The sequence below is a fragment of the Equus caballus genome, chromosome 11 (assembly GCF_041296265.1).
Source record: "Equus caballus isolate H_3958 breed thoroughbred chromosome 11, TB-T2T, whole genome shotgun sequence".
NCBI classification, from domain to species: domain Eukaryota; kingdom Metazoa; phylum Chordata; class Mammalia; order Perissodactyla; family Equidae; genus Equus; species Equus caballus.
In genome coordinates, this window is record NC_091694.1 from 40,348,075 (window position 1) to 40,365,381 (window position 17,307).

Genomic DNA, 17,307 nt, shown 5'->3' on the forward strand with positions numbered 1-17,307 from the left:
GAGCAGCCAGGGATGGACACTGTATCCTCCTCCCAACCCCCAGGCCCTGGGGTCCACAAGAGAGGTTTGAAAGACATTGGTCCCCACTCCAAAACAGCATTTTAGTTTTTATGATGCTTACAGGTGGATTTTTTTTAAACAGCAAGACTCATGCTTCTCTTCTCTCCCTTGCAAACAGAAACTCAGAGTCTGAGCAGACAGGGAAGCTATGCTCACCTGTGCCCCCACCCCACCGCTCCCCACTGCCCCCCACTGCCCCCCACTGCCCCGCACTGTCCTGGCTGAAAGAGTCTGTGGGTCTTAGGGCTGGAAAGTCTTCTCTGGGCTTAGAGATCCTCCAAACCCATCCAGGAAACTGAGACCAGAGAGCCCTGACAGCCATGGGGTACGAAGCACAGGATGTGGAAGTGAATTCATATGGAGCCACAGGCCCCTCCTCCACCCCACGTTTGTTCTGGCTCAGTCTTCCTCTTCCCCACATAGCAGGAGGCTGGCCTGGGCAGAGACAGTCAGGGTGCTCCAGGCCATCTTGGCTAAAGTGCGGGGCATTAAAATGGCACAGGCTGGCTCTGAATTCTAGCTCTGTCACCTCCAGCTGGGTGACCCTGGGCAAAGAACTTAACTCCCTGAGTCTCAAGCATCTACCTGTGAACTAAGCCTAATGATAATTCCCTCCTCATAGCCATGTTCTGAGGACCAAAGGAGAGACCATGCTCCCTCTTCTCTCTCCCTGCCTCCATCGCTTCCGTTCAGACTCATCTCTTCCCATCTCAGAATAAGCCTCTTGGTCTCTGGCCTCATCCCCTCCACTCAACTCCTTCTCTACCCTGCAGCCTGACTGCTCTCCTAAAACTCAAATCTGCCAGCAACTCTCATTTAAAGCCGTCCTGTGGCCTCCCAGGGCATTCAGGATGAAGTTCAGTTTTTCTCTTTGTATTTAAAGCCCTTCATGGTCTGACTCCTATTATCTCTTATCACAATCACACACAGTCCCAAACCCCACAAGCAGTTTAGCTAACCGACCTGCAGACCTCGACCCTTCACTCACCATGTCTTTGCTCCTGCTGCCCCTCTGCCTGAAATGCCCTCTTCACCTCGTCTACATGGCGAACACCTGCCTGTGTTTAACACTCAAAACGACCTCTGTAGGTAGAACTGACTTGTCCCAACTAGGACTCCACCAGCCCCTGCACATAGGGGTTCATGGATTAGTTACGGCTTGTGAACCTGCTAACTGCAAGTTTTAGTGTGCGTGTGTAGGTGCGCATATGTGCATTTTAGGGGGGAAGAGTCTCTTGCTTCCTAAAGGAGATCTCAAAGGATCAACTCCATAACCCAAAAGGTCATTAAGAAGTTATTTTTTCTGATCTGGGTGCTGGTCACTGAGGGAGACACTCATGCTGTGTGCACTTTTCTGTTTGCATATTATATGTCAATAAAAAGTTTGAGAAAGGTTAGGAAGTAGCATAGTGGGCCAGACTTCTCTCAAAATATCCCTACTTTGTTGCACATTGTCTCCCTCTTTTTCCTTGACCACATGCCTCTGATGGGCAGAGACTGTGCCATCTTTACACCCCCGGGGCCACTGTGGGGCCCCCTTCCCCCAGCCTGCCCCGTCAGTACTTACTACAGATCAAGGCCACAGCCATCCGCAGCAGCTTGAACTGACACTTCATGCCTGACCAATTCTAGGGGAAAAGGAGAGGGTTTCATTAGTTCCAGATCAGACCGCTCTTCCGCAGATGTATTTCGCTTAAGAAAACCTGGCATTTAAAAAAACAATCTTCATTAAGTCCTGAATGAGGGGTGGTGGCTTCATCGCAGATCACACCAGCATGGCTTGGAGATTTTAGGCAGTGGTAAGTTTATTACTGTCATAAAAGCTCTTGAGCTGCAGCAACAGAGGAAAAGAATCTAGATCCAGGGAGATGAGAGCCCCTCTCTCCTCTAGACACACAGACAACATCTGAGAGTGGCATTAATTGCTGGGGCCCACAGTTGCCGGGGCTGCAAGACAGCAACCGAGCCAAGTCAAAGCAGAACCATCAGGAGGGTGAAATAACTCAAAATCCTGCATAGGAGGAATGAAAGAAGAGGAGACACATGGGTCAAGTTCATTGTGGTCAAGTATCAAGTGAGTCAACGGAAGCAAAGGGCACATTCAGTGTAACCTGCAAGCGGAAGACTCAATGGCTGAAAACTTCAGAGAGATTTTTTAAGCTCGGGACACGTTTCCATTTCTAATGAGCAGAGCTGTCCAAAGAAGGAATGATCCATCTTGGGGCTTCGTGAGTTTCCCATCATTGAGGGGTTCAAAGGGGGGCTTCGTATCTCTTGGAGAGATGCTCTAGAGAATTGGGCATCGGAAAGGGGGTGGGCCAGATGGCCTTCAAACAAATCCCCCTTCCCCTGAGAATCTCTGAACACTCTGAACCTCCAAAGCAGATAAACAGAGTGCAATTATTCACCTTACAAAAGGATTTTTCACTTTACAAAAGACTTCGCCACAGGGTTCCTTTGAGGGCACTCCTGCAGTGCATTCAAAGCACTATTCCATTTACACAGACGCACGCGCACACAGAAACGAGCCTGGAAGCTTCCTGGAACACATCAGCCCAGGGAAGGAGGCAACTGGGCACAGCCAGGGGCTTCTGTTCCTTCCCACCCACCCACTCTGCCTTTGCTGCCTGGCCCAGGCCCAGCCAGGGGACACGTCTCACACTCCTTTGACGTTGGGGAGACACGCGTTAAACTTTACAGAGGCCCTGAGGACTGGCACGTACAATAACATCTATGGAAGCTTCACTCGAGCAAGCAGAACGCAGGGAAGCTGCCAAAATGAGGGAGAAGTCCTGCGGCATTCGGCTTCTTGCCCATTGCCTGCCTTTCCCCCATTATTCCTCACTGACCGGCAAGCCCTTCCTCACAAAAGGCGAGATGGGAGACACACAGCCCCTTTTTAGGTGGGAACATCTAATCTTTGCTTGCTCATATGTTCTGTGCTAAGAAGCAGATGGCAGGACGTCGTCACCCGCTGGTGTCTGCCCCGAGAGGAGCCCTGCCAGGACACAGAGGACAAAATGGGAGTCGGTGTCCTCCACGGGATCTAGCAATCCACTTCGAGCTAGCTCAGTTAGCTGATGGTGAGTGGTCCCTTAGCTCCTCTCAGGGCTGAAACCCTAAGATGGCAGGGTCCTTGGGAGTCACCCAATGGACCATCTCCTCCCAAAGAGAAATCCGCTACCAAGCAAAATGGCCCTCCAGCCCCTGACGGAGAGCTCACCACCTCGTGGGGTAGCCCCATGAAGAGGCTCCAATCACTGAAAAGTTCTTCCTGCAATCTTCCGGCCAGGCTTTGCCTCCCTGTGATGTCCACCCAGGGGTCTTAGTTCTCCCTTAAAAGGGATGCCTACATTCGTAGCAGTATTAACCACAATAGTCAAAAAGCAGAAGCAACCCATTGACAGATGAACAGAGAAACAAAATGTGGTACATGCATACAATGGAATATTATTAGGTCTTCAAAAGGAAGGCAATTCTGACACATGCTATAACTCGAATGATACTTGAAGACACTATGCTAAATGAAATAAACCACTCACAAAACGACAAATATTGGATGAGTCCATTTATACAAGGTGCTTAGAGGAAGTCAAATTCATTGAGACAGAAAGCAGAATGGAGGTTGCCACGAGCTGGGCAGAGGGAGGAAGGGAGAGCTGCTGTTTAATGGGTACAGGGTTTCAGTTTTGCAAGATGAAAAGAGTTCTGTGGATGGATGGTGGTGATGGTCGCATAATATGAGTGTACTTAACACTTCTGAACTGTATTCTTAAAAATGGTTAAGATGATAAGTGTTATGTATATTTTACCACACTTAAAAGTGATACAGACCACTTCTAATATCCCTTTTCCTCTTAAAAAACTCTCTGAATATCTTACCTGAAGCTGGTGTCTCTTTCACTGTGTTCTGAGTGACAATACCAGGCAAAATAAATCTAGGGTGTATTGGTTGCTCTTTCGTTCAGCTGAGGTCCATGCCTGCTCTGGGCCCTATCTGGGATCTGTCTTAGAAAGCACTGTCCATATTTTCGTTCCAGCAACACCATCAGTGGGTGGCTCAGAATTCCTTTTTCTCTACTGTCCTCATTTGTAAATTTGAGATAACAACAGTACCCGTCTCAATTACCTACCTCGTGGGTTGTTGTGAAGGCGAAATGAATTAATATGTATAAAGCACTAAGAACACTGCCCCGCACATGGTAAGTGTCATATAAATGTCCGATATTAGTGTTTAGACTGAGGCAAAGACAGTGAGTTTGCCCTGCACAGCAACTTTAAAACTTCTGAATCTCAATGACCTCGGACAGCTCTGGGAGCTCCCGTTTCTACCACAATGCCCCCCAGGCCAGCTTTGTTTAATACCTGCCTGGGCCCTGAAGGCACTGGAGTTTGCCAAGCTGATTCAGTCACACCCTCTGCTCTGCACCTTAGGGAAGAAGAAACTGAGGGTCCAGGAGGGCTAGTTCAAGGTCACGGTGAGTTAACGGCGAGCTTGATAGGGCTCCTAGTTCAGGGTTGTGTATACCCACAGTTCCAAGACAGGAGCACATTCTGTCTGTCTGTGCTATCTGTCTTTGCTGGCCGCCCCAGCTGCCCCCAGAGCTGAGCAAATGTCAGTAAATGGCCAGTCTCCCAGCAGCCGAGGGGTTAAACTAGAAAGTCACCCCTCTGTGCCAGCTGCCTCATTTTCCCGACCCATTATTCCCTCCAATAAAATGAGTGCAGTGAAACAACAGGAGAGAAGAAAAAAACCTCACACACAGCCAGCACTGCTGCTGCTATAAATGTTGAAAAGCCTGCAGGCCCCTGGAGAATACAAACCTTTTGCAGGCCCTTTAATTTCATTTTCTCCCAGAGCCACGCAGGGTGAGACGATAACTCACCCACCGCAAACAAGGCGGGAACCAGTCCCCTCGGCATCTTGCTCACCCAGCCAGTTAAGAGCTCAGAGGCTGGAACGCAGGAGGGGTGCTTCCAATTCAACACAGCTTTCCACAGTCTCGGTGGAAACAGTTTCTTGTCAAATGACTTCAAGAAAACCCAACACAGGAAACGGGAAAGCACAACACAGATAAATTAGGGAGTGATTATTCGTCCTACAAAAGGATTTTTACTTAATAAAGGGAACTTTATAACAGATCTTTTGTTTCTTTCAGACAAGAATCTTTCCTTGTGCTTTGATAATATGGTTCAATTTGTGAAAATTCAGATCTCAAACATTTTAGGAAAACATCTATCATATGGAGCAAAGTGTAAGTAAATATCTTGTATATTTAAAAATGGAACTCTGGCCAATGGGCCTCAGCAAAAGGCAATTAATAAATTATTTAATTATGTGTATCTTTATCCTTCCAGTGCTTAAAATAAGAAGTCTTAAGTGTAAGTCTTTTATGCCATGCAGATATTTTGTTGAACTATTTTCTGAATTTAATTCCTTGATGTAAACTGCAAGCTTTTTGAAACTCAAAGTGCTTTTATGAACAATAAGACATCCTTTGATTTAAGGCAGAATCTCTCATTTAAACAGATAGTCCTAAGAACAAAAGTGTTAAACATTTTCCTATTTTGTTTCTGAAGCAAAAAGGACACATTTTCTGATTGTTCTCTGTACAAGTATCAGGCAGAATTTATAAAAATAAAAAATTACATGTATACAAATACATATAAACACACACACACAGGATCTCCCAGCTGTGTGGTGATTTGCCATGTGGAAGGCATTTTCACATTCATCGTTTGCATGTCTTTCTCACAACTACCTTGTGAAGAAGGGATCACAAATCAGAGAACTGAGGCCCTGAGAAGTTAAGGAACTCACAGCCACTAAGATGATGACACTGGTACTCCAACCCTGACTTCCTGACTGTTAAATCTATGCTTTTTCTCCTTTCTGTGCTGACAAGGTGCTTTCTTGTGTACATATATATCGACTAAATCTTCATTTTGGAATTAAAAACAATAGTTTATCTACTAGGTTGAACCACATGAAATTGCCAATGCTTAAATGCTTCTGACGCAAAGAGATGGCAATTTCATATGGTTTGACCCAATGCATCTCTGAATTGCTGGGCACTGAGCTAATTTGGGTAAACGTGGCCTCTTGATGAAAGGAAACCGATCTTTCTAATGAGAAAATGAGAGTTTTTCACTGTCAAATAAGCACCACACAACTTTCTAGGGGAGGGCTGCAGTATGTCATGCTCAGGGGACTGGAAATCTCTTGGTTGGCCAGGGAAAACCTTATCCTTCTGGAAGAGCAATGGGTTCTCGGATGGGACTGCTCATCTCCACCACCACAGGCCATGGGCTACTTGCCAGAAAGAAGCATAAACTGGAACAAAACTGCTTTCACACCTCCCTCCTCAGACCCCATGCCCCACCCCATGGTTCTTGGGGTGGTCTGCCCTCACCATGGGAACTTGTGGGACATCAGGGCTGTTTCCCACGTCGTGGGGAAGGGGGTAGAAACAGGGCATCTTTATGAACTTCTGTTTGTCTCTTCTTTCCCATGTTCTCTTAGTTGTGCTTGTTTATCCCCTTACACACATACACATCTGGGGTGGGGGGGGGAAGGAAGGGGAGGCTAGCATTTCCTTCCCCTAAAGAAAGGAATTGGGGCAGGGGGAGGGGGAGTGGAGGAGCCGGAATTCAGAGGAAAAGCAGTGTCTGGGGAAAGCTGTGGCACTGATACAGAATGACCCATTTAAAGGGCCATGTGAGGCAGCCCTGTGCTCCCAGGTTCTCCGCAGACCGAGCTATGTGCGTGTGCAAGACACATGCACAAACACACACTCAGACTCGCACATTCATACAGGCCTTCCCACACCTGCTGTGTCTCTCCAAGCGCTCACTTGAAGTTGCAAAATTCAGGCAAGTAGCAAGGGCAGTCAGTGTATGTCTGTCTGTCTCTCCATCTCTCCCTCTCATGTTCTCTCTCTGTGTACAAAGGGGACTTTGGCGAAAAGAAAAAGGATAATGTCGAGGAGCGGGGCAGGTGAGAGTGGCAGTAATAAAGAAGTAGGAGAATTTAGGAACTCCAAAACCTGTTGTAACTGAGCGTTCACACATCTGCCATGTGGTGAAGATAGTGACGGAGGAGGGAAGTGAGAGCGGGGCTATGAGTGAGAGCTATGCCTTTTCTGGACACTGTTCATTCATTCCTTCCCCCCTCCTTCACCAAAATGTAGTAGGCACCACCTACCATGTGTCCAGCCCTATGCCAGGCACTGGGGACAGACAAGTAAGACCCGAGCCCTGCCTGGAGGCTCTCAGACTAGCAGAGGCATTAGGCAGGGTGAGCCAAGCACTGCCAGCCCCCAAACTTCAGACTACTTCCGAACAAGAAAGCAGGCTTCCTCGGCCTCCTCGGAGACTATCAGATTGATCCTAATTTCTTGCCTTGAAGACCCCGTCTTTATTCTGAGTTCACCCTGGCCTCTTCTGTGAGCAGTAGGGAATTGAGTTAACATTTATATTGAGCGGTGCTTTTCACTTTATCTCATTCATCACGTATCGTCCCATTTCATAGATATAGAAACTGAGGACAAAGCAGTTAAGTAGTTTGCCCAAGGTCACTCTAGGAAGTGGGGAGCTGGGATTCAGATCAATGCTAACTGGCTCCATAACCTGTGCTCTTAATCATTACACTATATTCCCTTTCAGGAAAAGGCAAGGAAGAGCTTGAGAAATGGAATGTTGGTGTCCCGCCACTGTGAGAGGCTGACGTAGGGGAACAACACTGGAATGGTGGTCGGGAGATGTGGGTTCAAGGCCCGATTTTGTCACAAACTTGACTGTGCCTTTGGACAAATCACTTAGTCTCTCAGAGCCTCCTTTCCTATTTGAGAATTTTGATGAGATCATCTCTAAGGCCCCTTTACTATAACAATCTATGACAGACAACAAATTACAATTGTGATGCATGCTAATGGTCAAGAATTTTTAACACTTTTTAAAGTCACTGACTGGGAAAGAAGCGGAATAGGGAGATGGGGAAATTCACAAGCAAAGACATGACTGGAGAAAATATGAATTCTATGTGGAAGGGCCCCATTTGAAATGGGCCTGCAGAGTGAGGAGTGTCTGTGAACTCCGCTACCAGCCAGGTTTGCCTGGCACTTGCTGGGCCTGCGGTAGAGAGTGGAAGGAGCTGAAACCCAGCTCCAGCAGATTAATGCCTGGGCTCAGTGACAGCAGCGGGGAGGCCAAGAAAGACATGCTGGGACAGGAGGTGCTCACCATCACAATGTTGGCCAGATGGGCAGAGACAAGCGCATACACCCCTCCAGAGGAGCCCACGACTGGCGCAGTCATGTCAGCCACAGACACTGCCAAGGATCCTGGGAGAGAGAGAGATCGAGAACTCAAGAATGCTGGAATGGGGTCCCTTTCCCAGCCCCAGGCCCTTGGATGCTGCAGCCTCAGGGGTAAGACTCCAGAGCAAAAGGCCCCACCTCTTCTTCCCTTGATCCCATGTTGCCTTGGAGCCTCCTAGAGGACTAATTTATGTCTGAAAGAACCATTTGATTCAAACTTCTCCTTTTACAAATGGGAAACAAAGTGTCAACGGAGGGAAGTGACTTGACCAAAAGAGAACTTGGACCACGACCCAGATGTCTGCCTGTCAATCCAACCTCTGCCTCACATTGTGCTCTCAGGGCTTTGAGCAATAACAAAAATAGTGGCAGCAGTTACTGCAGAGACAGCTACCACTTACAGGGCACTGTGTGTCAGACACTGGCCAAGCATTGTACCTACATTCTCCCCTTTAACCCTCAAGACACCCCGTTGAGGCACGTGCTAGTAGCTTCATTGCAGAGATGGGGAAATTGAGCTGAGTCAGCTTGTAGGAAAGGCTGGAACCAGGATTTGAGTCCAAGTCTGCCTGACACAAAGCATGTGTTCTTGGCCTTGCCAACAGCCACTCCCCAAACTGGTACAGAGGTCAACCTCCACCCTCTACCATCACTCTCTCTGCTCAGCAGCATCCAGAAACCTGTTTAGCATCACCTCCAATCTTCCTCTAGCCAAGTGAAATCACAAAAGGCCAACAGGATCTCCAGCGCCAACTCGGGGCTTCTCTGGAGGAAAAATGTCCTTGAAAAATCTCTGGGGAAGAGAGAGAGATGATGTCATACCCTCTGGGGGAAAGGAAGGGTATGTGACTCTTGGTCTGGGGGATGACAAACTTTTATCCTGGGAGGGAAGCTCGGCAGAGAGGAGATGGGAAATGTATTGTTCTGGTCTCATTTAAGCGTGATCAATGCTTTGGCTTCCAGGGAAGGACACGGGAGACTAAAAATAACTGGGAGGTAGAGCCCAGGGCTCAGAGAAGGAGAGGTGGCTGGCCTGGGTGAGTGTGCAGAAATACCACTGGAAAATGCCCGCAGGCTCTTGAGCCAATTAGCAGCTGCCTGGGCGGAGAGAGGAGGGACAGGTAGAAGGGCAAATTCTGCAGGTTCTATGGGGTGGCGGGCTCACTACTTAGGAGGAGGCTGGGCCCAGCCCAGGAACCAGAGCTCCTGACAACCCTGGGCATGGAGAGGCCCTGTAACATTATCTGCCTTCTCCCAACATACCTACCCTACCTCTCCCAAGCCTCCTCTGCTCACTGAGATCCTTCAAGAAAGAGATCCCCACAATAGTTTCCTGGTCTCAGTTTCCTGGTCTCAAGGGGGATGTAATCTCCCAGGAAAAAACAAACTGTCATGAACCAAGAACTCTCAAGTCCTTCTCCCCTCCTAGAGCGACGATAAATCTTTCTTCTCCCCTTTCATGCCTTCCCTCCGGCTTTAATTAGGTATTGATCTATTGTCAGATAACTTTCTTTTTTTTTTACTGCCTAGCCACGGGGTCAGCCATATATAACAGAAAAAAAAATCCCAGAGTGGCAAACAGGCAGGCAGCAGGATCTGCATGACAAAGGATTCCCACGCTCTCCTGGCGGGGCTGGCTAGGAAGGCTGCATTGCAGGGCTGCAGAGGGCCGGCTGCCCAAGCCGCTCCTCATTAATTACCGTCTGGACAGAGGAAGCCCCAGCTCCCTGGGCTGGCCTCTTTCCTCTGTGCAAGTCCCTACAATCCGGGCCAGATTCTGCTCCCTCGGGCTCCCCAGTGCAATCTAGCAGGGGCAGAGAGGCAGCAGGGAAGCCCCCAGGGTCCACCCCTCACACTGACCTTTCCCTCACCCTACCCCTGCACTGGAGTCCTGACCCCAGGGTCAGGGGTCAGTTTGGGATTGTGGCAGGAGTATGGAATGGGGGCGTGGCTGGCTAGTTATGTGAACTTGGGCACAGCTCCTGAATTCTTTGGGCTTCAGTTTTCACATCTGTGAAATGAAGAGGTCTAAGGCTGTCTGACTTTTGAGCAGTGAAACCCTCTTTTCAAAGGAAACCTTACCCACACCGCTACCCCATGGAGCAGAGCACAGAGAGCTGCTCTGGCTGAATGGGGTGGGACCGGGGAGCAACGCTTGCCACCCACTGGAGGGGACCTCAAGGGTTCTTTCCAGATGACAAATTCAATAATCCAAGTCTTGGTCTAAGATCCAGGGTCTGAGGTTTGGATCCTGGTTCTAGAATCTTGAAGGTAACAATCTGGACCTCCCGCCCTCCGTTTGTGGCAGAAAGACTTTCCTCAATTGACTGCAGATTACCCCAGGACTGGAGGGACTGGGAGAGATGAAATATTAACCTGGGCATGTATGCATATCAACTCAGTAATAAAGGCCATCCCAGGGCAGGCAGCCTGGCCAGGCAGGATTCTTGACAAGCTGTTACAAACCTAATGGATGTCAGTTCGATAAGGCCAGTATGAATTCCATGGAGGTCACGGGGGCAGAGGACAGGGAGAGAATGGCAAGCTGGAGTGACACACCACACCTCTGCTTGGCAGCAGACCAAAGGACTAGTTCTAGGCAGGGTTATGAATTTTCCCCCCAAAGTTCTGGTCCGCGCCAGCATGCAGATAAATGGGTGACTTTGCGATAATGCACAGCTGCGATAATTTTAGCCTGGGAAATTTAAAGCAGGCGTCCTCCGACATCTCCCTTGGCCATTATAAAAAAATAAATCCAAGTAAAAATCGGCAGAATATCTACCTTTAAGCAATATAACTTTATTTATTTATGCATTCTTCCATTTATTGTACAAATATTTGTGGCTTAACATGTGCCAAACCCTGCGCTAGGCACTGGGGATGCACACGTGGGTAAGAATCTACAGAATCTACAATAAAAGCTTGGTGGAGCATTGAAGATACTGGTTTTGAAAGTATTTAAATTCTTAGCCATATAATGGTCAGCCAGGAGTGAGATACACATTGGCTTCAAGCACCGTTAGAAGCACAGGGCGGAGGAAGTTTTCCACCCACTTCCAGTGCTTCCAAGCTGAGCAAACTGAGCAAGTCATTTCACTTGCTCAAAGACCTACCTATAAAATGGGGGTGACAGTACCCACCTCATAAGACTCTTGTGATGAATACAGGAGGCAACATACGTGACCCTTTCTCAACTGCCTGGAGTACTGGATGTGCTCAGCAGAGGTTAGCTATCACTGTTACAAAGTGCCTTGGATTTAGAATATTTTCATTGGGCAGGAATGAGAGCGAGAACAGATGTTTATCAAGACATCTCCCTGACATTCAATTATCTGCACAAAGGAAAAGGTCTATCTTTAGTTCTCTTAACCCCATCATAGAGGTATGGTGCACATCCTTTATGGTCAGACAGACTGGGTTTGAGCCCAGTTCCACCACTTATGACTGTGTCTTCTTGGGCAAGTCACTTAGCCTCTCTAAGCCTTGGTTTCTGTATCTGCAACAGGTGGAGAATAACAGTACTTGCCCCACGGGGTTGTTGTGAGGATTAAATACGGTCTGCACAGAGCAGGCCCTTGATAACTGTTAGATATCCAGTCAGGGTCTGGCTGTCTGTGAATGGGCCCCCCCTTCTGAGGAGGGATGCACATGGAGCAGAGAGGGAGGAAGGGGTGCAGGCAGATCAATCAACTCGATCTTGGAGATCAATGACACGATATGTGGTGACCAGAGTGCCCTCTGGTCTGGATCAATGGCTCAGAGAGAACAGTGCACGTCATTTGCTCTGTGATACAGCCCCATACCCTCCCATTTAGTTGGTGAGCGCTCCTTCTGTCTGTGGCATTCCACTCTACACCAGTATCAACGGGAAGTGATACCTGCACTGTCTCCAGGCTGCATGTTATCTGGTTTTGGCGAGGCCTGAGTCATTTTGAATCTTATTTCTGTCTTCTAGGTTATTGGCACTCCCACCTAACTGACTACTAACTGCAAGTGTTACGAGTGTCTTTCCTCTTCCTCTCCATTAACCATCTGGGTCTCTGAGTGTCTAGGTATGGGAAATGCAGCTATAAATCCCCAGATGTCAAGACTCAGGGGTGTGTGGGTGGCTGAGTTAGTCTGGCACACAGAGACGCTCATCAGACCTTTGTTCAAGGATGCTGAAGTGGTGGATTCTGGGAGAAGCTCATGTGGGTGCTGTCCAAGGTAGCCAAGTTTTTAACTTCAGCACGTAGGGGAGCAAAGGAGACGGCACCGGCCCAGCCTCCCAGGCTGAGGGCTCAGGAACCGGCAGACTAGCCTTGTGTGGGAGGGGAGGGGATGGGGTGGGACCCTTCCCTCATCCATTCCTGAAGCCACTTCAGTTCCTCCCAGGGTTCCTGTCTGCCTGTTGTTTACAAGGCCGATTCTGCCCCGCTCTCTTGATGACAACTTTAATGCCACTCAGAAAGGATTAAGATCTTACTTAAACATACACACAAAGCTCCCTTGGGCATAGCTGTCAAGGTGAAGAGCTGAGGCGGCAAACCTTGTAAAAAAGGGGAAAAAAAGCCAGCAATAAAGTTGGAAACATCACGAGGGAGATTTCCCTGTTCAGAAGCTGGGCTGGTGCAGACCTTTCATGCAGAAATCCGCTCTGCTCTGCCCAGCTCACCCCAGTTCACCTCACCTCCCACTGGAGTGGGGGGGGGGAAGTCACGCTGGCCACTATCCACGGGGCATGATGACCATGAATGCCTGCACCATGAGCTGAGTCCACCAGGGGCCCCAGACTCCTCCAGCTGGCACAAACGCTCACTACCTTTTAGGTCAGACTCTCCTGTGAGCAGTGGGTCATTCAAGGCGACGGTGGCTGGCCTGGGCAGAGGCAAGATCTCCCTTTGGGCACAGGTGCTGGCCTGGCCAGGGGAGGTGCTGGCTCCTCCCACACCTTGGATGTCCCTACCAGGATCTCACTGTGCCTTTGCACAGTCTACATAGCACTGTTTCTCCATTTGTCACCTCACTCCCCTCTCCTAACACCCTATAGGAATATCTCATTAGTTCCCTCTTAAAGCTTACTGGGGCCAAGAAAGGTTAAGGAATTTCCCTAAGCCCACACAGCTACAACATGGGGGGGGTAAAGGCTTAACCTCCAGTCAGTCTGCCTGTTCCAAAGCCTGTGCTCTCACCCGCTCTGCCATCACATGCCTCCCTCTCAGGGTGGCGGTATCCTTTCCAGCCTCCCTGGGAGGTGGGAGATTTGCCTGGGGGGACAACCCGAGTAGCCAGGAATCTTGATGATGAGGGTGCTCTGTGTCCCCTGGAAGCCTGGGGTTGCCCAACCCCATGGGGTCTCCCAGACACTCTGGGGAGGTTTACCCCCCAGACATGGGGCCCATCTGCCTACCTGCCACAACGCCGGCCACATAGACAAGCCCAATGCGGGTTGCTCCGTGCACCATCTCCAAGGGCACCCCCACCAGGAGCTGCAGCACCACGTTGAGTCCCAGGTGTTCTATCCTGTACAGAGAGATCACACTTATTCATTCAACAAACACTGTATGCCACAGTGCTGAGGATGTAGCAGCGAACAAGACCCTATACCTGCCTTTAAGGAGCTCACGGTCTCGGGTGGGGGAGGAATTACAATGCAGACAGCCTATCTTGGAAAGAGTGTTCCCTGCACACCTCCCTTGCCATCTGGGACAGGAACGCACGTGCAGGGCCTGGGCAGTGACTGACAGTGTCTGCACTTGCCAGAGGGAGAGGAGCTAACCACGGTCAACATCCAGCAACTCCACTGGTGGCCATATGAGAAGCGGAGGCTCAGAGAGGGGCAGTGACCGGCTTAAAGTCACACAACTGGTTAGTGGCGGCTAGGACTACAGCCCAGGTCTCTGATGTGAGGGACCTGCTCTATTCACCAGGCCAGGAGGTCGTTCTGGCCCACTATTGCATTTGTATGAGCTACTGATACTTAAAAAGAAAGATGCTTCCAAGACAAGTGCAAGCATTAAAGATACCTCCTGGAACTTAGTAATTCAGTTAGCCCTTAAGATCTCAGAGGAGATTTCTCCTTCCTGGTATGAGAAGGAACCTGTTTTGTCCTCAAATTCTCACAGTTGGTTTTTCTTACCCTGTGAATGCCTTTCTTTTTACATTATTATACCTGTAACCACAGCCTGTTGCTGAATGGAGTGTCTAGTTGAGTGTCCATGTTACCAGAAAAGCTTGTAACATTGCGATTATTACATCGATGTGTGCTTTCAAGTTTACAAGCACTTTGACATCCATTATCTCATTTAAAGTGAGCCCACAGCAGCTGGACAGCTCCCTGGAGATGCTTAAGTTAACAGGTTAACAGAGCACGTGAGGAGGGGTCTGGACCCTGGCCTGGGTCACAGCCCTGCAGGGTCTGCAGAACCTTGCCTGGAGGCCAACTGCTGTCCCCTGTGTGGGACGTGAGGGCGCCTGCTTATTCAGGAGGGCACCTGTGAGGGAGCTCAGATAGATCAGGCTCTCCAGAATTCCCACCACGCCTGGAATCTTCTAGCCCCCACTGACTGTATCACCCGAAGGATTCTAGAATAGAAACATCAGACAAATTCACTGGAAAGGAGCCGGGTGGTAGTATCAGACTCAGAGTCAGAGAGACCTTAGATGTTTTCTGGTCCCGTCTCCTTGGTTTACAGCCTGGAAGGCGAGACTAGACGAGACCAGGTGAGGGGAACCTAGGGCTCCTGCCTCCTATTCTGAGCTATTTCTTCTTCACCACAGTGACTTCTGGATTCCCAGGCCCAGAGTGTGTCCCTGAGTAATAGGTCACCTTGCTGGCCCCTCCCGGGATGCTGGCCAGCTGTCCCTATCTCCTGTTTACAGCAGCACCAGCCAAGAGCCCCTCCCTCACAATCAGACCTAGGGAATCCTCCCAGAGCTCTCCCTGGCAGGCATCTCCCTGTCAGAGCAGAGAAAGGCCCAAGGCCAACCCTATGGGCCTCAGCTGAGGCATCTGTGCCCTGTCCACAGCGGCCTCCTGGCTTCCAGCTCCCAGAGGCAGAGAATGGACAAGGAGGCTTTGGAGGGTTTGTCCCTTCTCCTTCCTCACTCTGGGGGATCAGAGAAGGCCAGAGGGCAGTCCTGGAAATAAGGCGGGTAATCCCAACACGCGTGCAGCCATGGGCGTGAGCAGCCCGGACAGGGAAGCCCCCGCCATTCCTGTTGTCTCCAGATCTTGGCCCATGAGAAGATGGAAGTGTGACGCACACCCCTCCCTCTGCCCCTTAGCCCTGTGAGATCCAAGCTGGGACCCAGGAGGCAAGGCAAACAGCCAGTACAAATGGTCCCCTCAGCTCAGAGCAGGAACAACTGTCAGCAACCATCAGGTGTCTCCTTTGTTTCTCAGGAGATCAGGTGTCTCCTTTGGGGTGTCTCGTTGCCCCAAAGCCCACCCCAGCAGGTGCAGCCAATTAGGGGTTGGTTCTTGTGCCCAGAGTCTCAGCAGGAAGGGAGGCTCACAGTGGGGCTCCCTCTTGGCCACGATGGGTTTTCTGCCGAGGAACAGGAATGATGGAGCCATGGGGACCAGAGTGATCCTCTTCCATTACCAACCCCAGGGACAGGGACCCCAGGGCCTCTCCCAGGCTAACAGTGAGCTCCTTCACTTCTCTGGGGAGCCTGTAGACAACACCACAGAGGTCTGGTGCCTGCAGACCCTGCTTTCCCAACTCAGCACTTCTACTGTGTAACAACTGTCTCCAGTTAAGATCAAGATCTTCAAGGGACTTGGACCTGGGCGGTCACCTGGCCAGCTGGTAGGTCCTTACCATACGGTAGGAGGCACCGGTGAGAAGTGATTGCACTCCAGCCCCAAAAGAGGCCACACAGCTCTGTAAACAGAAACTATAAGTATTGCCAGAGTTCTTCAAGAAGACTCATCACAAATGGAGACCACTTTGGGAGGAAGGCAGTTTCAATAAATCTGTCCTTTATTTCACTTATGGGGTACTCACACACACACTGCTTAGGGAAAATGAACCTGGTGGCTGACCATATTTCCCTCTTTGCTTTGGCCACTAGGAAGCTCAGAACAAATCTGTAACCTTCCTCTACAAGGACATAAAATTACACACTGTGTATGTGTGTGTTGATCTCACCAAGGACTTTTAGCACTTGCCTTTCTCTATTTTCCCTTTCCCATACAGTCTCAATAATTTACTCATATATTTTGGTATTAAATGAGTTTCAAGGAGCCACCTCAAATCCTGTGTCCAGGTAGATAAAAATAAACTAAAAAATATATTTCAATCCCAGCTATCTGGACCACTTATTTTTCCACAGGGACTCTTGGTAGAGCAAAAGAAGACAGGTATTCACCCGGCATGCATGAAGATGTATGTCAGGTAGCGCCAGGCCTGTGCTCGGAGCCGTGGGTGGTAAACCAGTGAGTTCTTCAGGTATCGTGGATGGGTCACCTGCAGCACAAATTGATCCAGCGACACTCCATTGTAGAGGAAAAAGGCAACCTGGGAGAAAACACGGAATGGAGAAGGCCTGTTAGCAGGGGCAAAGCTGCCCAGGACGCCCTCCTGTGCTGACTGCCATTCAAAATCCTGCTGGCAATTGTCATCTTTCCTCCTCAGAGGAGGAACAGCCCTAGGGCTGGAGCCCAGCTTAGCTTTCAACCATCTCTTACTCCACTTCTGTTGGATTATTATGCGTTAAATTCTTCACAAAATGGTCACGTGGCCTCTGTTCACACTTCCTTGGTGCTAAGCAGGAAAGGTTTGGAGGATTTTAGACCTTAATTCTAGTAATAACTCACATACCCACTTGGGGGATGAGGCAATTCCACTTAAGTTAATTTTTTTTTTAATTATGGTAAAATACATATAACATAAAATTTACCATCTTAATCAGTTTTGAGCGTACAGCTCAGTGGCATTAAGTA

At 49.3% G+C, this 17,307-nt stretch overlaps 1 protein-coding gene across 7 annotated transcripts in view; it reads right to left on the reverse strand.

Moving 5' to 3' along the window:
- RHBDL3 (rhomboid like 3) overlaps positions 1–17,307 on the reverse strand; it is a 45,493-nt gene that overhangs the window by 4,847 nt on the left and 23,339 nt on the right. For 6 of the 7 annotated variants that reach the window (XR_011423367.1, XR_002811622.2, XM_070227685.1 and 3 more), the window contains 4 exons: positions 16,734–16,882; positions 13,768–13,880; positions 8,302–8,402; positions 1,628–1,688 (listed from right to left, as the gene is read on the reverse strand). Coding sequence is in view for 5 of the 7 variants with exons in the window: in XM_070227685.1 (XP_070083786.1) it covers positions 1,628–1,688; positions 8,302–8,402; positions 13,768–13,880; positions 16,734–16,882 (424 nt within the window). In the remaining 2 variants the exon portion in view is untranslated. The remainder of the gene's footprint in view (positions 1–1,627; positions 1,689–8,301; positions 8,403–13,767; positions 13,881–16,733; positions 16,883–17,307) is intronic. The other variant, XM_070227684.1, reaches the window with a different exon arrangement.